The sequence below is a fragment of the Podarcis gaigeae genome (genome assembly GCF_964106915.1).
Source record: "Podarcis gaigeae genome assembly, chromosome: 7".
Taxonomy (NCBI): domain Eukaryota; kingdom Metazoa; phylum Chordata; class Lepidosauria; order Squamata; family Lacertidae; genus Podarcis; species Podarcis gaigeae.
In genome coordinates, this window is record NC_139683.1 from 35,995,158 (window position 1) to 36,009,143 (window position 13,986).

Below are 13,986 nucleotides of genomic sequence, written 5' to 3' on the forward strand. Positions count from 1 at the left end.
CTCGGCTTCCCTCCCCTGCTCCGGGCTCCGCTTTCCCACAATGGCGGACGCGCTCCGGATCCTACTTCCGCTCCGCAGCGCCCTGACCTTCCGCTCTCCCCCCTCCCTCTACCACTGACGACATTGCAGCCGACTTTTCCCTTTCCGTCCCCGACTCCTATCACGTGTTCCGAAGACGAGGGCGGGGAAAACGGCCGTCCGTCGGCGCGCGCGCTCGCTTCTTAAATGTCCCGTATGTTAAACAGCCCGAGCAAATAGCGACGGCGCGCTTGCGGGGCATTTGTCGAATTGCGGAGGTGGGGGGGTGAAGTGGAGGAGGAGGAAGTGACGTTTTAACGTTCTCCGCGGTCGGGCGTAGAGCTGTGTGGGAGCCTCGGAGAGAAAGGTGCGCGCGAGTCTTCGGAGGGAGGCTGCTCGGGAAAGTGCGGCCGTGTGGATTTCTGAAGCGTCGTCCGTTTCTGTGGTGGGTTTAAGAAAGGATTTGTTCCCCATTTTGGGGCCTCTGGGTAGCGAGAGCGGCCGCTAGAGGTTGTTCTGAGGTAGTTTCGTCCCGTACAGAGGAGGGTCGGGGAGGCGTTTCTCGAAAGACTGCCATTATACGCCGGGTGTTCGTGACAGGTAGGCCCTGGCTGTCGTCTTCAGAAAGGCCGCTCCTCGGCAGGGCCTTTCCTTTCAGTGGGGCTGCTTTGAAGGCTGAGGGTTCCGTGGGGCTGGGGCGGGAAGGAGGCAACCCCTCAGAATCGAAACCGTAACGAATATATTTGGGTGTGGTTCGAGCTCTGCGCAAGGGGACAGCGATGGGAGGCTTTTTGGAAGCGTGGTGGTCTAGGCAGGGAACAGGAAGTGCGCACTATCTCGTTCCTTGGCGCGCCTAAGGGCTGCTCTTGACCTATTCGCGCCGGTCCGAGGAGCCTCAGCTTTCCCCTCCCCGCGACCTTCGAACTGTGAACGGAGACGGCCCTGGAAGGGTTGTACCAACGATTCACATCTCTTCCCCCAGCTCAAAGGTTGGAAGCAGGCCTCTGGCCAAGCTGACCAAGCCTAACATCGGAGTTGCCAGCCTCTCTGTCAGGACCTCTTCCCGACAAAGAAGTGTGGTGCTCCCCCCACCACCACTCGGCTTCCCCTGGGTTCAGCTGCCAAACCAGCCTCTAGCCTTTCTCCTAGCTTTGGAGCTGGGGAAGTGGCAGTGAGTGCCTGATGTTGTAGTCCCTATAATTGAGATAAGGCATTTATTAGCTTGATTATGAGATTGTATGTAACCCTTTTCAGTATAGGCCACCCAAAGTGGCACACAACAGGCTTGGCTCAGTAGATATAATAGTAATAATATTTTTTATTTATACCCCACCCTCCCCAGCCAAGGCCGGGCTCAGGGTGGCTAACAAGCAATAATAAAAACAAGTTTGAATGAATACAACTTAAAAACAAGATTAAAATACAACATTAAAATATTAAAATGCAGCCTCATCATAGGAGGAGAAAGAAAAAAGAAAGAGAGGGAGGGAATCAAATTGGCTCCAATCAGATCCTGCAAGGCCCTGGTCTCATGAGGCAGAGCGTTCCACCAGGCCGGAGCCAGTGTTGAAAAGGCCCTGGCTCTGGTTGAAGCTAATCTAACTTCCTTAGGGCCCGGGACCACTAGGGTGTTGCTATTTATGGACCTTGAGGCTCTCTGTGGGGCATACCGGGAGAGATGTACACTGTTATGTACCAAATGGTACCAAAAATCCTCCGGTGGAGTTTCCTTGCAGATAATCTGGTTTTACTGAATTCCTGGAGGTGACGTGGCTAATATATTTAATAGACAGATGTTGAACTTCCCATCTTTCTGATGAGCCCTATCCAGTGTTAGAAACTAAGGGGTATAAGCTAATCACCAAATGGCACTGTAAACTTGGGTTACGGTCACCACAACAGAATGTCTAGGTGTCATTTTGCCCTAGTGGGGTTTACTATTATTATTATTTATTTCTCTTATATACAGCTTTATATTTTAAAGAAAAATCTCAAAGCTGTTTACAACACATTAAAACCTCAAATAAAAATCCAGAATAAACAAATTCAAGCTTCAAGGAAAATATTTCAGATCCTTCTCTAAGTGACATTTGGCTTTCCCCATGTTTGTTTATCTGCTTAATTTATAGCTGCCCAGTAGCAGAAGTACTGTAGCAAGCCAGTGACGTGTAGTGGTTAGAGATCAGGGTTAAAATCCCCACTCAGTCATGAAGCTGAGTGACATTGGAGTCAGTCACAGCCTCTTAACCTACCTCACAGGGTTATTGTAAGGATTAACTGGGGAGGGGGTGAAGTGTCTACTCTTTGGAGAAAAAGCTGGGATATAAATGCAGTGAATAAGCTCTTCTGCTTAGCTGCTTAAGAAAGCCAGAGAGGCCAGCCAGATGGAGATGTCAATTGCCAATGTAGCATTATGTTTTAAGTCCATTCCCTATTTTTCCCTAAAATATAATTACTGTTTTTTTACTGCTGGCACAACCTAGATCTACATCTTAGTTGAGCTATCCACTATGACCCTAATAGCTCTGTTCTTGGTCAGCCACTGTCAACTCAAACCTCAATAGCATATATACAATGTTAGGGTGTTTTGCCTCAACATGCATCACTTTACCCTTTACTGAATCAGATTTACCATTTTACTGCTCATTCCCCCAGTTTGGAGAGGTCCTTTTGGAGCGCCTCATAGCCTCTTTTAGTTAAAAATTACCCAGAACAAACTTTGCTAACTCATCCCCAGGAAGGGCTAGAAAGATGCTGTGTCTCACGCTTCAGACTTGGGTTTAAAAAGCAGACAGCACACATCCAGTAAATCTCACTGTCACAAATAAGCAGGAATGGTTTTCTTATCTATTTCAAATCTAAGAATATTTATTCTACTTGGACTCCTCTCTCCATACTAAATATGCCATCAGATACGCAAAATAAAACTTCAGAATGGGCAGATACACATAAAGGGAACACCCCCCCCCCAAAAAAAAATTCCAGTCTCTTCTCTCCAACCCCAGGCTCAACCTGCATTCCTAGGGAAAAAACAGCAACGATGCAGCAGAAGCCAAATAAAGGGGGCAAACCTTTATTCTTCCAAGCAAGCCAGCAAAAATATTATGAGAAGACATGAAAGGCAAAGCAAGAAAAGGGGCACTGCTTAAGTACTAGAGCCATTTCACTTTTGAGAAGCAAGAGCACCATTAGAAGCCCCTTAAATAATCAGCCAGCACAGGAAAAACCCATCGTAGCTTGGGTTTGTTTGCAAACCACAACCTAGGAGATTTCAGTTGCAAACCACGTGACTGGAAATCTCAACTTTGTCACAAGGGGGCGCTCCTGAGTAGCAGAAAGCATCTGGCCAGCCTGGGCAAAATGGTTGGTTCCAAAAAGGTTATAGCATGTAGACCTTTATGCTGGGGATTCTCTGAGCTTGGAACGTGTCAATAACTTGTGCAACTAATTTCTGTGCTGCATTGCCATCTTTTGGCTTTATGTTTTAACTCTTTGTACATTTTCTGTTCAAAAAATGACATACCTTTCTGCTTCATGTGGATCAGTAGCCATTGCTTGTGCCTGGGCTTTTGCAAGTGCTATAGCCCTATTAATATCAGCAGCCTAGACATTTGTTAGTTGGGAATTTTCAGGGAACCTTTCCTTAAAACTAGCCCTCTGACAAGCTAAACACAAACTAAAGACAATATTGTCTCTAAGGATGAGTTCTTGGGCAGTTCAAAATGCGGTCTCTTGCTTCTTGTCTTAACTCTTTTATAATATTCCTTATCCCTCATCAAGCTTGAGCTGCTAAGATTTGATACCTTTCAAAATCTGAATGTTTTCTTGTTTCACTATTTCAGTGCTTTTAAGGCTTTTGCAAGGGTTTTATTTGCAGTTATCTATATAGATATTTATTTTCCAGTGCCCTATTGCTAATAATAGATTGTAGGCAATTTTAATTCTTTCATGCTAAGGCCTTGGTGATACTTAGGTAGACTTTATGCTTATTTGTGCATTGAAAGGGGATGCATACTGACTTAGTTCAGTTCCAAATCTGTTCTCTGAGCCAGGAATTGGGGCAGAGACACAAAGAACTACCAATCTCCATTCCAGCTGCAGCATAGCCCAGTTGACTAAGGGGCAGTTGAACAACGAGAAAACCATACTTAGGAGGAATAGAGCATTTGTTGTTGTTTTGTTGTTGTTGTTTAAAATACATTCACATACCACAATGTGGGTGGGTACAGTCTTGTGTTTTGTGACTAGTCACTTGGAAATATGTATATGGGCAATCTATGTCATTTGTCAGGATTTATCATGCATTTCTTTTGTTCCTAGAATACTAGTTTAATTGGGAGTTTGGCCTCTTCTGCCTCTATGTACCATGAGCCCAACTGATGCCAAGCGTTGTGCCAAGCGCAAGAAGAATAAGAAGGGCAGTGGCCTTGGCTTAGCAAGTCTCTCTGGTGCCCTGGAGATCAAGCCTGCAGGGCCTGCTGCTTCAACCCCTGCTTCTCCCTCTTCATCCCCATCAACTTCCTTTGTGGCCTCCTTGCAAATGGCTGCTGCTGCAGCAACAGTTTCTAGCACCGGAAATGATGTAGCAGCCACTCCTGTGATTTCCAGTGAAAGGATGGGGAAGACCGAGGTGCCCAAAAAGCGTTGTGGAGGGACAATTAATTCTAGACAAACACGCAAGCAAAGTAGAATGGCTGCTTCAGCTGCTGAAGCAGCTTCACAGGCCGCTTCACAGGCAGAGCCAATTGACCTCGAAGAAGGTGCTTGTGAAGAAGTCGTAGACCTTACTTGTGAATCTTCAGAACCAGTAGTCGTTGATCTGACACACAATGATTCTGTTGTGATAGTTGAAGAAAATGTTCGACGAAGAAATCAAGAGTTAAGAAGGCAACAGCTGCCTGACAGCTGTGTACTAAGCAGTGATGATGACGACGCAAGAGATAATGATGTGGTGCTGACAGGTACATTGCCCAGAGAATTGGAATTGCTTGATGATGGAATTTCAAATTCACGGCGTTCAGGTACCGTGAGTTGTCCAATTTGCATGGATGGCTACTCTGAAATTGTGCAGAGCGGGCGACTCATTGTATCAACAAAGTGTGGTCATGTCTTTTGTAGTCAGTGCCTCCGTGATTCGCTAAGAAATGCTAATTCTTGCCCAACTTGTAGGAAGAAGCTTGGTTACAAACAATATCATCCAATTTATATATGAAGCTTTAAATTCTTCTCTGAAGAATCTAACTTGAACTTCTGTAGATCCTGCATAAACTTATACCTCTGCAAACAAAGGGTTATAGATCACATATGTGCCCACTTGTGAAGTTTATTTGTGACCTTTTCTAGTTGGCCTTTTTATTGGCCAGCCCTACACATGGGTTTGGTTTTGTTTTGATATTCGTACCAACACATTTGCTGAAGGACAGTGTGTGAGAAGCAGCTAGTGTTGCTGTGTTACTTTCAAAGAACTTGAATGAAACCTTTGCAAAATGTATTGACCGCTTTGGGGGACAGTGTGAATGCATTTTGTTCAGGACTTTGGGGTCATTATGATCATGATAGTACAAGTAAAAGTGGCAAACGACTACCAAACCTGCAACTGTTGTGCTGTTCACTCTTTAAGAATTGATACCAAATGTTATCTGTTTACCCATGATGAGCCTCCTTTTGTGGAAACTTCAGAATTTCATATGGGACCTGACTTTATAATCATACTGCAACACACTTGCAATATCAGATGTGTAAATACTGTATTTGAATGCCTTTTTTAATCAACGCAGAAGACAAAGACTATCTGTAAGAAATATTTGGCTGTTACAGCCATACCTATAAGCAAATCTTGTATGTGCACACTTTATACCTGGAGGGGGGGAGGTGTGGTTACTTACCTTGGCCCTGTTAGATACTCATAATATAATGCTAAACAGCTTTATATCAAACAAAACACACAAAAAACCTTAATGTACTAATTAGCTAACATTTTAAGAATATTCTGTTGCGGACATGCTTAATCATAAGTGATTCAATCTTCAGTATTTTGAAAACTGTCACATCGTGGCCTGCTTGCCATTTGACAGTATTCAGAATGCTGTGCAGCTTTCTCAGATCTGGTACCCACCAGATGTTTTGGACTGCAACTCCCATCATCTCCGGTTAGCACAGTTGTTCTGGCTGGGACTGATGGAAATAGTAGTCTGAAGCATCTGAAGGGCACTAGGTAGGGGACAGATGATGCTATATGGAGTTTAGTTACTTTACTAAGTTCAGAACTAAGCATTTTCTGATGACTTTCTATTTTCATGTGTAAAGCCGTGGCATATTAGGTTCATGGGATTTCTATATTGCTGATAGATAGGTTTCTCATTCATTACAGTGCAGCTTGAAGTCTGTCCGCAAGTCCATTTTCTGAGCTTCAGATTATTTCTTCTGTAAGGGAAGCACTGGAAATTGCCCCCACCCCCAAAAAACAACAAAAACCCAGTACCTCCATCAGCAGGGAGAAAAGAGCTGTGCAAGCTGCACAAACACAGCCTCTGTCAGGAATATACAGAAAAACAGGAAAGATGGGTCCTTACCTACACTAATATGCAATAAGTCCATTAAAGTATACAAAATGTAATAGTGTAAAATCAGAAGTATACAAATATTAGCAAGCATTTAAAATAGAATATTTGCTCATTGTTGGAGCTGTAGAGAAAATTTTAGATGCCTTCTAACCTCCTGGGTTATGACAGAAAAACTAAGTTCATGTTCAGAAGTTTAAATATGCAGAAAATTGTACAGTTAAAGGGTCATGATTTTTAGCTTTCACTGTTATAGGTATCCTTCAGAGGTTCTGGCCTCATCATAGATGCTTTAGGCATATGGCTCAGGGCTGCATCTAAATGACCAAACCATGTGATTCTGCTACCAGTGTAGCTGAGCACTTTAGATGCAGCATGTGGAGCTTTCAGATTTGCAGCTCCTGCACCGCTGAGAATTTTTAAGGGCCACAATAATTGTATAATGGAGTTTGAGAAATGTTTCATGTAATAACGTTCACCAGCTTAGCAAAATATATCTCACATATTGGGGATGCTTTGGTTCTTCATAATTCAAAACTGAATAATTTCTTAAAAGTTCAAGTTAGTAACCGGTAAAAGCCATTTCAGTAGGCATCTAGAAATGTATCAATTCAAACATCAGCCATTAAATCTTAATACTGTACACTTTAAAATCCATGGCAAAATAGCTTTCCATCTTGTCAAAGGCAAGACTTGGGAATTTTAAGGAAGTAAGGATGCAGTTCTACAGAGAGTTACTTGTAAGTTCCATTGAACTGAATGAGGCTTTTCATCTAATGTGTTGGATTGGGCTGTACACCAGGAGTTATAAATCATTTAATAAACCTATTTCCCTAGTCTTAAGAGGGTGTGCAGTTCTATTCATGCTTTAGTAGTATATTGTTTCATATGGTATACCTCTACCTGAATATTTGATTAACAAGAAAGGGTGCTAAGTTTGAATATTCTATCTACAGAACACACAGTTCGTAGCACTGACTTCAAATTTAGCACACTGTAGCTGCACCTTCTTGTGGCTATAAACTATAGTTTAATGTTACCTGAATAATAAGCCTTGGGCTCATCAATTGCTCCTTCCCCTTGTCTGTGTGACAGTGAGGATGCTTTCACTTTCATTTTTTATTAGCAACAGTTCAGAATTATGTCCAAACATAAGGAAAATGTTTAGTTTTCACTGTATGGTGGAACCTCGGTTGTAGAAAGTAATTTGTTCTGGAAGACGCTTTGACTTCCAAAACATTCAACGACCAATGTGCAATTGCTGGTTGGCAAAATCCATTCAAAAAAATTGGAGAAACTTGCCTTGGAAGCTGTACAGCTTCCGAGGCACGTTCGAAAGCAGAAGCATTTACTTCTGGGTTGTCAGCGTTTGAAAGCCGAAACATTCAACTTCCCAAGTGTTTGACAACCGAGGTTCCATTGTACTATACTAAAACAACCCAAGTTCCACCACAAAGTTGAATTGTTTCATTAATCCATAGTTGAGATTACCCAGAGTTTAGTGTTTGGACATAATGCTAGCACTGTGGTTGATTTATAACAACTGACATTACCCTCTTCACTGAAAGAGTGGGGAAGGGAGCACACAAGCCTGAGGCATGTGCATGTAACACTGAATCATAGTTCAGTGTTGTGTCTGAACAAGGCCATTCTGTTTGCATTGTCAAAAGCAATTTTGGTTTCAGGGCAAGTGATACTGGCTTAAGATGCATGGATTTAAGAACAAATAGTTAATTCTCTGTTGCCTCTCTTTTTCCATTTGTAAATTTGTATATTTTTTTTCTTATTTAAATGTATTCCTGTGTGTATATCAGCTTTGCTTTTTGGAATCTCAATTTGGCAAATAAAATCTAAGCAAATAAATTTAACTGCAGATGAAAATAAAGGGTTTTTTCTTCCTCTAAATTGGCAGGGGGAGAAACTTGGATGTTTAAAGGTATAGCTGTTGAAGTCAACACAAGCACAACTTGCCTCTTACTTTGCACAATACATGCTGGGTTATATCCAGTTCAATGTTGTGCAAGGCAAATGGGCAGGAGTTGGAAATATTGGGCAAAAGTTCCTAGCCCCACATTTTAGGCTTTGCCAGAGTGTATTCTGTCTCAGGAAAGATTTGTCCTGAATTGGATACAACCTGGTATCTGGAATTGGCCATGGAAAAACCTGTTCCTTGGAGTACTGTTCCTTGGACTATGGGAGGTGGCAGTTATTTTACTGGATCTTTTGCCTGTTTCTGCAGTCAGTAGAATTAAGTAGCTAATATTTTCTTGGATTGTGCCATTGTAGGCTGCAGGTAAAGGTGTATTTCTGTTATTACATTTACCTGTAGCTCAGGGATGGGGAACATGTGACTCCCCATAAGTTGTTTTCCTCAGCCAGCATAGCCTGTGGTTTGGGATGGAAGTTGTAATCCAATCAATACTTGGTGTGTCACACCTTGCTCTAGCTTTTACCTCTTTGCAACAGCAAAAGTGTATGAGCCAACCTGTGGAGGTATGAAACTATCTAGTGGAATTGCTCCTTTTCATCCCTAATTGGATTGGTCTGCTGCATCCTGAAGGGAATGGCTGGAACATAAAAAGTGGGTTGTAAATAAGCAGCCACAGTAATACACCAATTATTTGGGGTACAAAAAAAATGAGTGGAATGCAGAATTAACCATGAAGCTGATGTTGACTCCTAGTTCTGACTCCTTATGACACAAGACCTGCCAAGGCTTGAATAAAGAACTGAAATTTGTATGCCACTGAAATCCAAAATAAACTTTGAGCAATCAATATCCTACATCTCTGACCATTCCCAAATTAGAAGTTGCAGAAAGCTGTAGCTGGAAAGCCATCTAGCACATAAGCCCTGTATAAACTGAATTCACATCCATAAAATATGAGTGCCAGTGTGGCTCCCGAATGCCTCTGTTTTGGAAAGTTTCAGCTCCTGAGCATCGAGAGCCTGGAAGTAAATGTTCTGGTTTTTGAATATTTTTTGGAAGCCGAACATCCAACACAGCTTCCACTTGAGTGCAAGAGGCTCTTGCAACCAATTGGAGGATGCGCCTCAGTTGGCAAACATTTCGGAAGCTGAACGGGCTTCCAGAACGGATTACGTTCCACAACTGAGGTTTGACTGTATAGTGGTTAAAGTTTGACTAGGTCTAAGAAGCTTGGTTCACATTTCTGCTTAGCCATGGAACTAACTGCATGAACTTGAAGCAGTCCCCATATCTCAGCCTTGCCTGCCTTACAGGGCTGTTCTGAAGAGAAAGGAACCATGGATGGTGTTTTAGATGAAAGGTGGTAGTATATAACAAATGTGATAAATAAAAAAAACTGAAAATCTACCAACTGAGAATAATCTTTCATGTACCTGATGAAGTGGGCTGTGGTCTATAAAAGCTTATGTTGTGATAAATCTGTTCACCTTTAAGGTGCCACAAGACTCTTTGTTACATGTTGGCTTCCATACTCAATTGCAAATGCTTATTTAAAATGTAAGAGGAAAATAAGAATCCCTGTGACCCATGCAGGTGAGATAAATAAAATAATTAGTTAGGTGCCTGGATTTAAAACATGGGGTTAAACTCACTTTCCAGCAGGAGAGAGCCCCCCAAGAACAGAGTTTAAATTCACAAAAGTCAAGCAGCAGTATAGCATTACAAATATAAGTTGTTAGACCCTCTGCACCCCTCTTGCACCCCACACACAGTTAAGTAAGTTTAAAAATACTTTACTTACAAAATGTTCCAAATATCACATTCATGTATTTGTCCAAGCAGCTGCAGAGAGAGCACAGGCAGAATACTCTTGGGTAGAAAATACAGAAAGATAGCTTCAAACATGCTTTAAGATCGGAGCTTGCCAGTTATGTGGTGTAGAGAGAGAACAAGAAGAGTAGGCTTCGCTTCCTTTCTCATAAGAGAAGAGGGTGTGCGACCTAGCTGAGCCTAGGAATCAACCCTGTTTTCGCCCCTTCATACACTAACTAGCACTTGGACATAGTTCTATGTGACTGCAATTTCCCACACAAAAAACAACAAAAACTATGTCAGGTTGGATAGTGGGTTTATCGGTGGCTTAATATTGAGCAGCTTGGAGGAAGGAGGAATACACATAAAATGGGTTACATCTAATGCTGTGCCAGTGGGGTTCTGCTGACTCAACAAGACTTCTATTTCTTCTGTGCATGCACACACACGCACAAAACGTGCTGCCAAGTATGCTGCACAGGTTCTCCCAACCCTCAGGAGCTGACCCAGGGTGTACATGGTGGGGATTGGCAGGGAAAGAAAGCGCTCTTGTGCACACAAATCCATTGTGTCTGTGGAGCTGCAGCTTTGGAAGGGGGGGAAATCAGTAATAGAAGAAAGTTGTAAAAAGCTATGCTTGGTTTTTTATTAGGGGCATGTACTGATCCTCTTTGAAATGTTTATTTAAACTGAGGGGGTCTTCCTTGGATATAGTAAAAGGTATTGGACTTGAAAACCAGCAGCTAATTGATAGCTTTAATTATGCTCCACTTTTATCTCTATAAAGTTCTCTAAACCAGGATGAATTTAATAGTTTATGAATGAGATCAAACTTCGCAATTTTCTGAAGTAAAAAGAATTCAAAGTGTTGCTTATTCAATGCCTGAGTTACACATTTACACTAAATACGGACAAGAGGGTGAACTTACATTCCATGGAAGTACCTCAACTACTGTCTGAGGATGAAGCATAAAAACTACTCATTTAAGTGCTGCCTTAGAAAGGAGGATTTCATTTGAAGTGTAAGCTGCTTCAGATCTGCTCTCCTTTGTTAACAAGTTTTATTATGGTCAATAAACTTCACTATGGCCAGTTTTATGTAACCTGGATCTGTCCGCTGCATTGCATCTCTTTCTTTAAGAATGATGTGTTTGAGAAAGCATAAATTGACAGAATAATTCATGCCAGATCCAAGCTGTCTTTAATGTTTCTGTCATGTGCACAGGTCCACAGCTCTCTGAAAGAATGCTTTTTATCATTGTTCAGGAACAGTTTATCTCTCTCATAACAAGGTCACTCAAAGCATTTAGTGCAGTTCCTCCTCCCCAGATTCACAAGCACAGATAACTCTGCTCGTTCCCGGAATGTTTTGGCAAATGGCAGAACTACTGGAGAACATGCAGCATGCCTCCAGAAAGGGTGTGTGTCTGTTTTCTTTTTGTTAACTATTAGCATTGTTTGGTTTCTGCATTTTGAAATAAAATGGAGGAACTAGCATCTGAGAATTGTGATGATTGTCTCTCAGTCGGCTTCAATCAAGGCAAGGCCCACTCTAGTGGGTGTGGTCACCCTATACTCCCAACAAGAACACACTTGCATGTACATGCATACACAAATACGGGCACATGTGTAGTTCAGCTGAGAATGGGAGCTGTCATCTCCCTGTTCAAATGATTATCAATCTGATAAGAGACAATCTGCATCTCCATTACTGGGCGGGGTTGAGGAGTAGTTTAAACTTACATTTCCTGCCCTGTTTCTAGTTTAGTTTTGTTTTTGGTGCAACCACAAAAAATTGAGGGTGGGGGGCATAAAAAATTGTTTGGAGAGCCACATCCAGCCCTTGGTCTGGCAGCAATCTTGCACATCAGTAACTCATAGGTATTGCTTCCTTGACTTCTAATGACATCACCAAAGTCAATAATTGAAAGATACTCAAATATTTATAGAGCCATTTTTTTTTCACAAGGCTGGTATCTGATCAAAAGGACAAGTAAGCAAGATCTACCTAAAAATTCTATAGATTGTGGGGTGGAATGTTGCAATCTTAGTTAATGATCAGCTTGTTTTTCAGATTTGGCTTGTTTATGAAGAAAATTTAGTTTAACCATTTTTGGAAGCTGTGATACCAAAAAGGCTATTGAGACTTATAAACAAATAACAGTTCTAAAACCAAAAGGTTATAGCAAAGCCATTAATGTTAGATTTCAAGGCAGGCTGTTTGAAGTAGGCTCTTCACTTTTGAAAAATTGTAGTGACCTTCCTTTGCCTTACAGAATCAGTGCTACATAGACATAGTTACATTGGAAGGTATTGGAGAGTTCATGAGATTAGGATTCCAATTAATTCCTTTTTTATTTCATCAGTTTATTCAGTAAAACAATATACAAACATTTAAAATAAACTTCAATAGCAATACTTAGTAAGTATTTCAAGCTTTTGGTATAAGCAATTTATCCACAACAACTTAATCATGTCCAGTGTTGTTGTTGGTTTGTTTTTTTGGGGGGGGGTTAAAAAAAAAAGGTGCCAGTACTGCATAACAGTGATTACTGTCTCTCTCACACACACCAAAAGAAAAAGGAGAGGAAAGCCCTGATCTTATTTCTCCATATTCACCCTTAGGGAATTCTCATGCTTCCATTTAATTAGCTTCTGGTAAGTCTTAACCATAAATCAGTCAGATAGAAGTACTGGAATTTAAACCATTTTCTCAGGCGATTTCAGTTCAACAGTTTGGATGTAACCAAGATGCAGCTCAATCCTATCTGTGTTGACTAGAAGTAAATATCAGAGTAGGGCTTACTCCTAAATAAGAATGCACAGGCTTGCAGCTTTAAATTAACAATACGAATCTCAGAGCCTAAGAAGCTGACAAATTATAATTATAAATCTAAAGGCCAGGGTCTATATACATAAGACATGACGTTAGGGCAGGATATGGTCAAAACAAAACATTTAAAGGACACATCACACAATTTAAAGGACACATCACACAGTTAAATGGAGTAAATATTCTTACAGAAGCAGAGCTCTCAGAACCTGGTTAAAGCAATAAAGCTACTACAGAGGCCCTGCTAGAATACATTGTCACTTGGCTCTGAAAAACCTAGCACACAGAGGTGGGGAACTATCCTGCTTCCTTTTGAACTCCTTGGAGTAAAGGTAGGATATACATGTAGTAAATAAAATGAATATAGCATGAGACACTTTCCCCCATGCCTGTTCTAGGGCATAAGAGAATTTCCCATTGCAAACTGAAAAATTTCCACTTGAAAATTTCCCAGAAACCCATGTCCCTGATGGGGAGTAACATAGGCTTTCAGGGCCAAGTGACATTCTGCAGTGGCTTTAGTGACAAACATAATTAAGTCTTTTGCTTTGTTCTGTATCTGTATTCTAAACTCAACTAGTGTTGGAATCAGCACAAGGCTACTTTAAAATGGTTTAAGGAAGCGCTGACTACTGAATTGGCCTAATTAATACCCACCTTTAGCCTTGAAAAGTTGTGCTGCGGCATTCCACTCTTTAATGACCTTGCTCATAAGTAAGACATTCAGGATGACTGATGTTGCGCTTTTAGTCTTTATTACAGCTGAGCAGGTGTTTGGATGGAAGACCAGGGAACCCCATGGAAGTACTTTGAATTCCATGCTGGATATAAAC

General features: G+C 41.6%; 1 protein-coding gene and 1 long non-coding RNA gene across 3 annotated transcripts; one reads left to right on the forward strand and one right to left on the reverse strand.

The window, feature by feature from the left end:
- Window positions 1–179: 179 nt before the first annotated feature.
- Window positions 180–8,463, forward strand: LOC310848658 (E3 ubiquitin-protein ligase RNF4-like). Of its 2 annotated transcripts, none has more exons than XM_083748054.1 (2): window positions 180–463; window positions 4,339–8,463. In XM_083748054.1, exon 2 carries the CDS (start codon window positions 4,385–4,387, stop codon window positions 5,228–5,230), a length of 846 nt encoding a protein of 281 aa, XP_083604180.1. In that variant the 5' UTR covers window positions 180–463; window positions 4,339–4,384; the 3' UTR covers window positions 5,231–8,463. The 2 variants fall into 2 exon arrangements, with proteins under 2 accessions (XP_083604180.1, XP_083604181.1); XM_083748055.1 differs by having other exon boundaries at window positions 335–618.
- Window positions 7,412–12,431, reverse strand: LOC310848750. The gene is made up of 2 exons (XR_014566581.1): window positions 9,917–12,431; window positions 7,412–8,805 (listed from the first exon to the last, which is right to left on the reverse strand). It is a non-coding gene; the product is annotated as an uncharacterized lncRNA (long non-coding RNA).
- Between the last annotated feature and the right edge of the window lie 1,555 nt (window positions 12,432–13,986).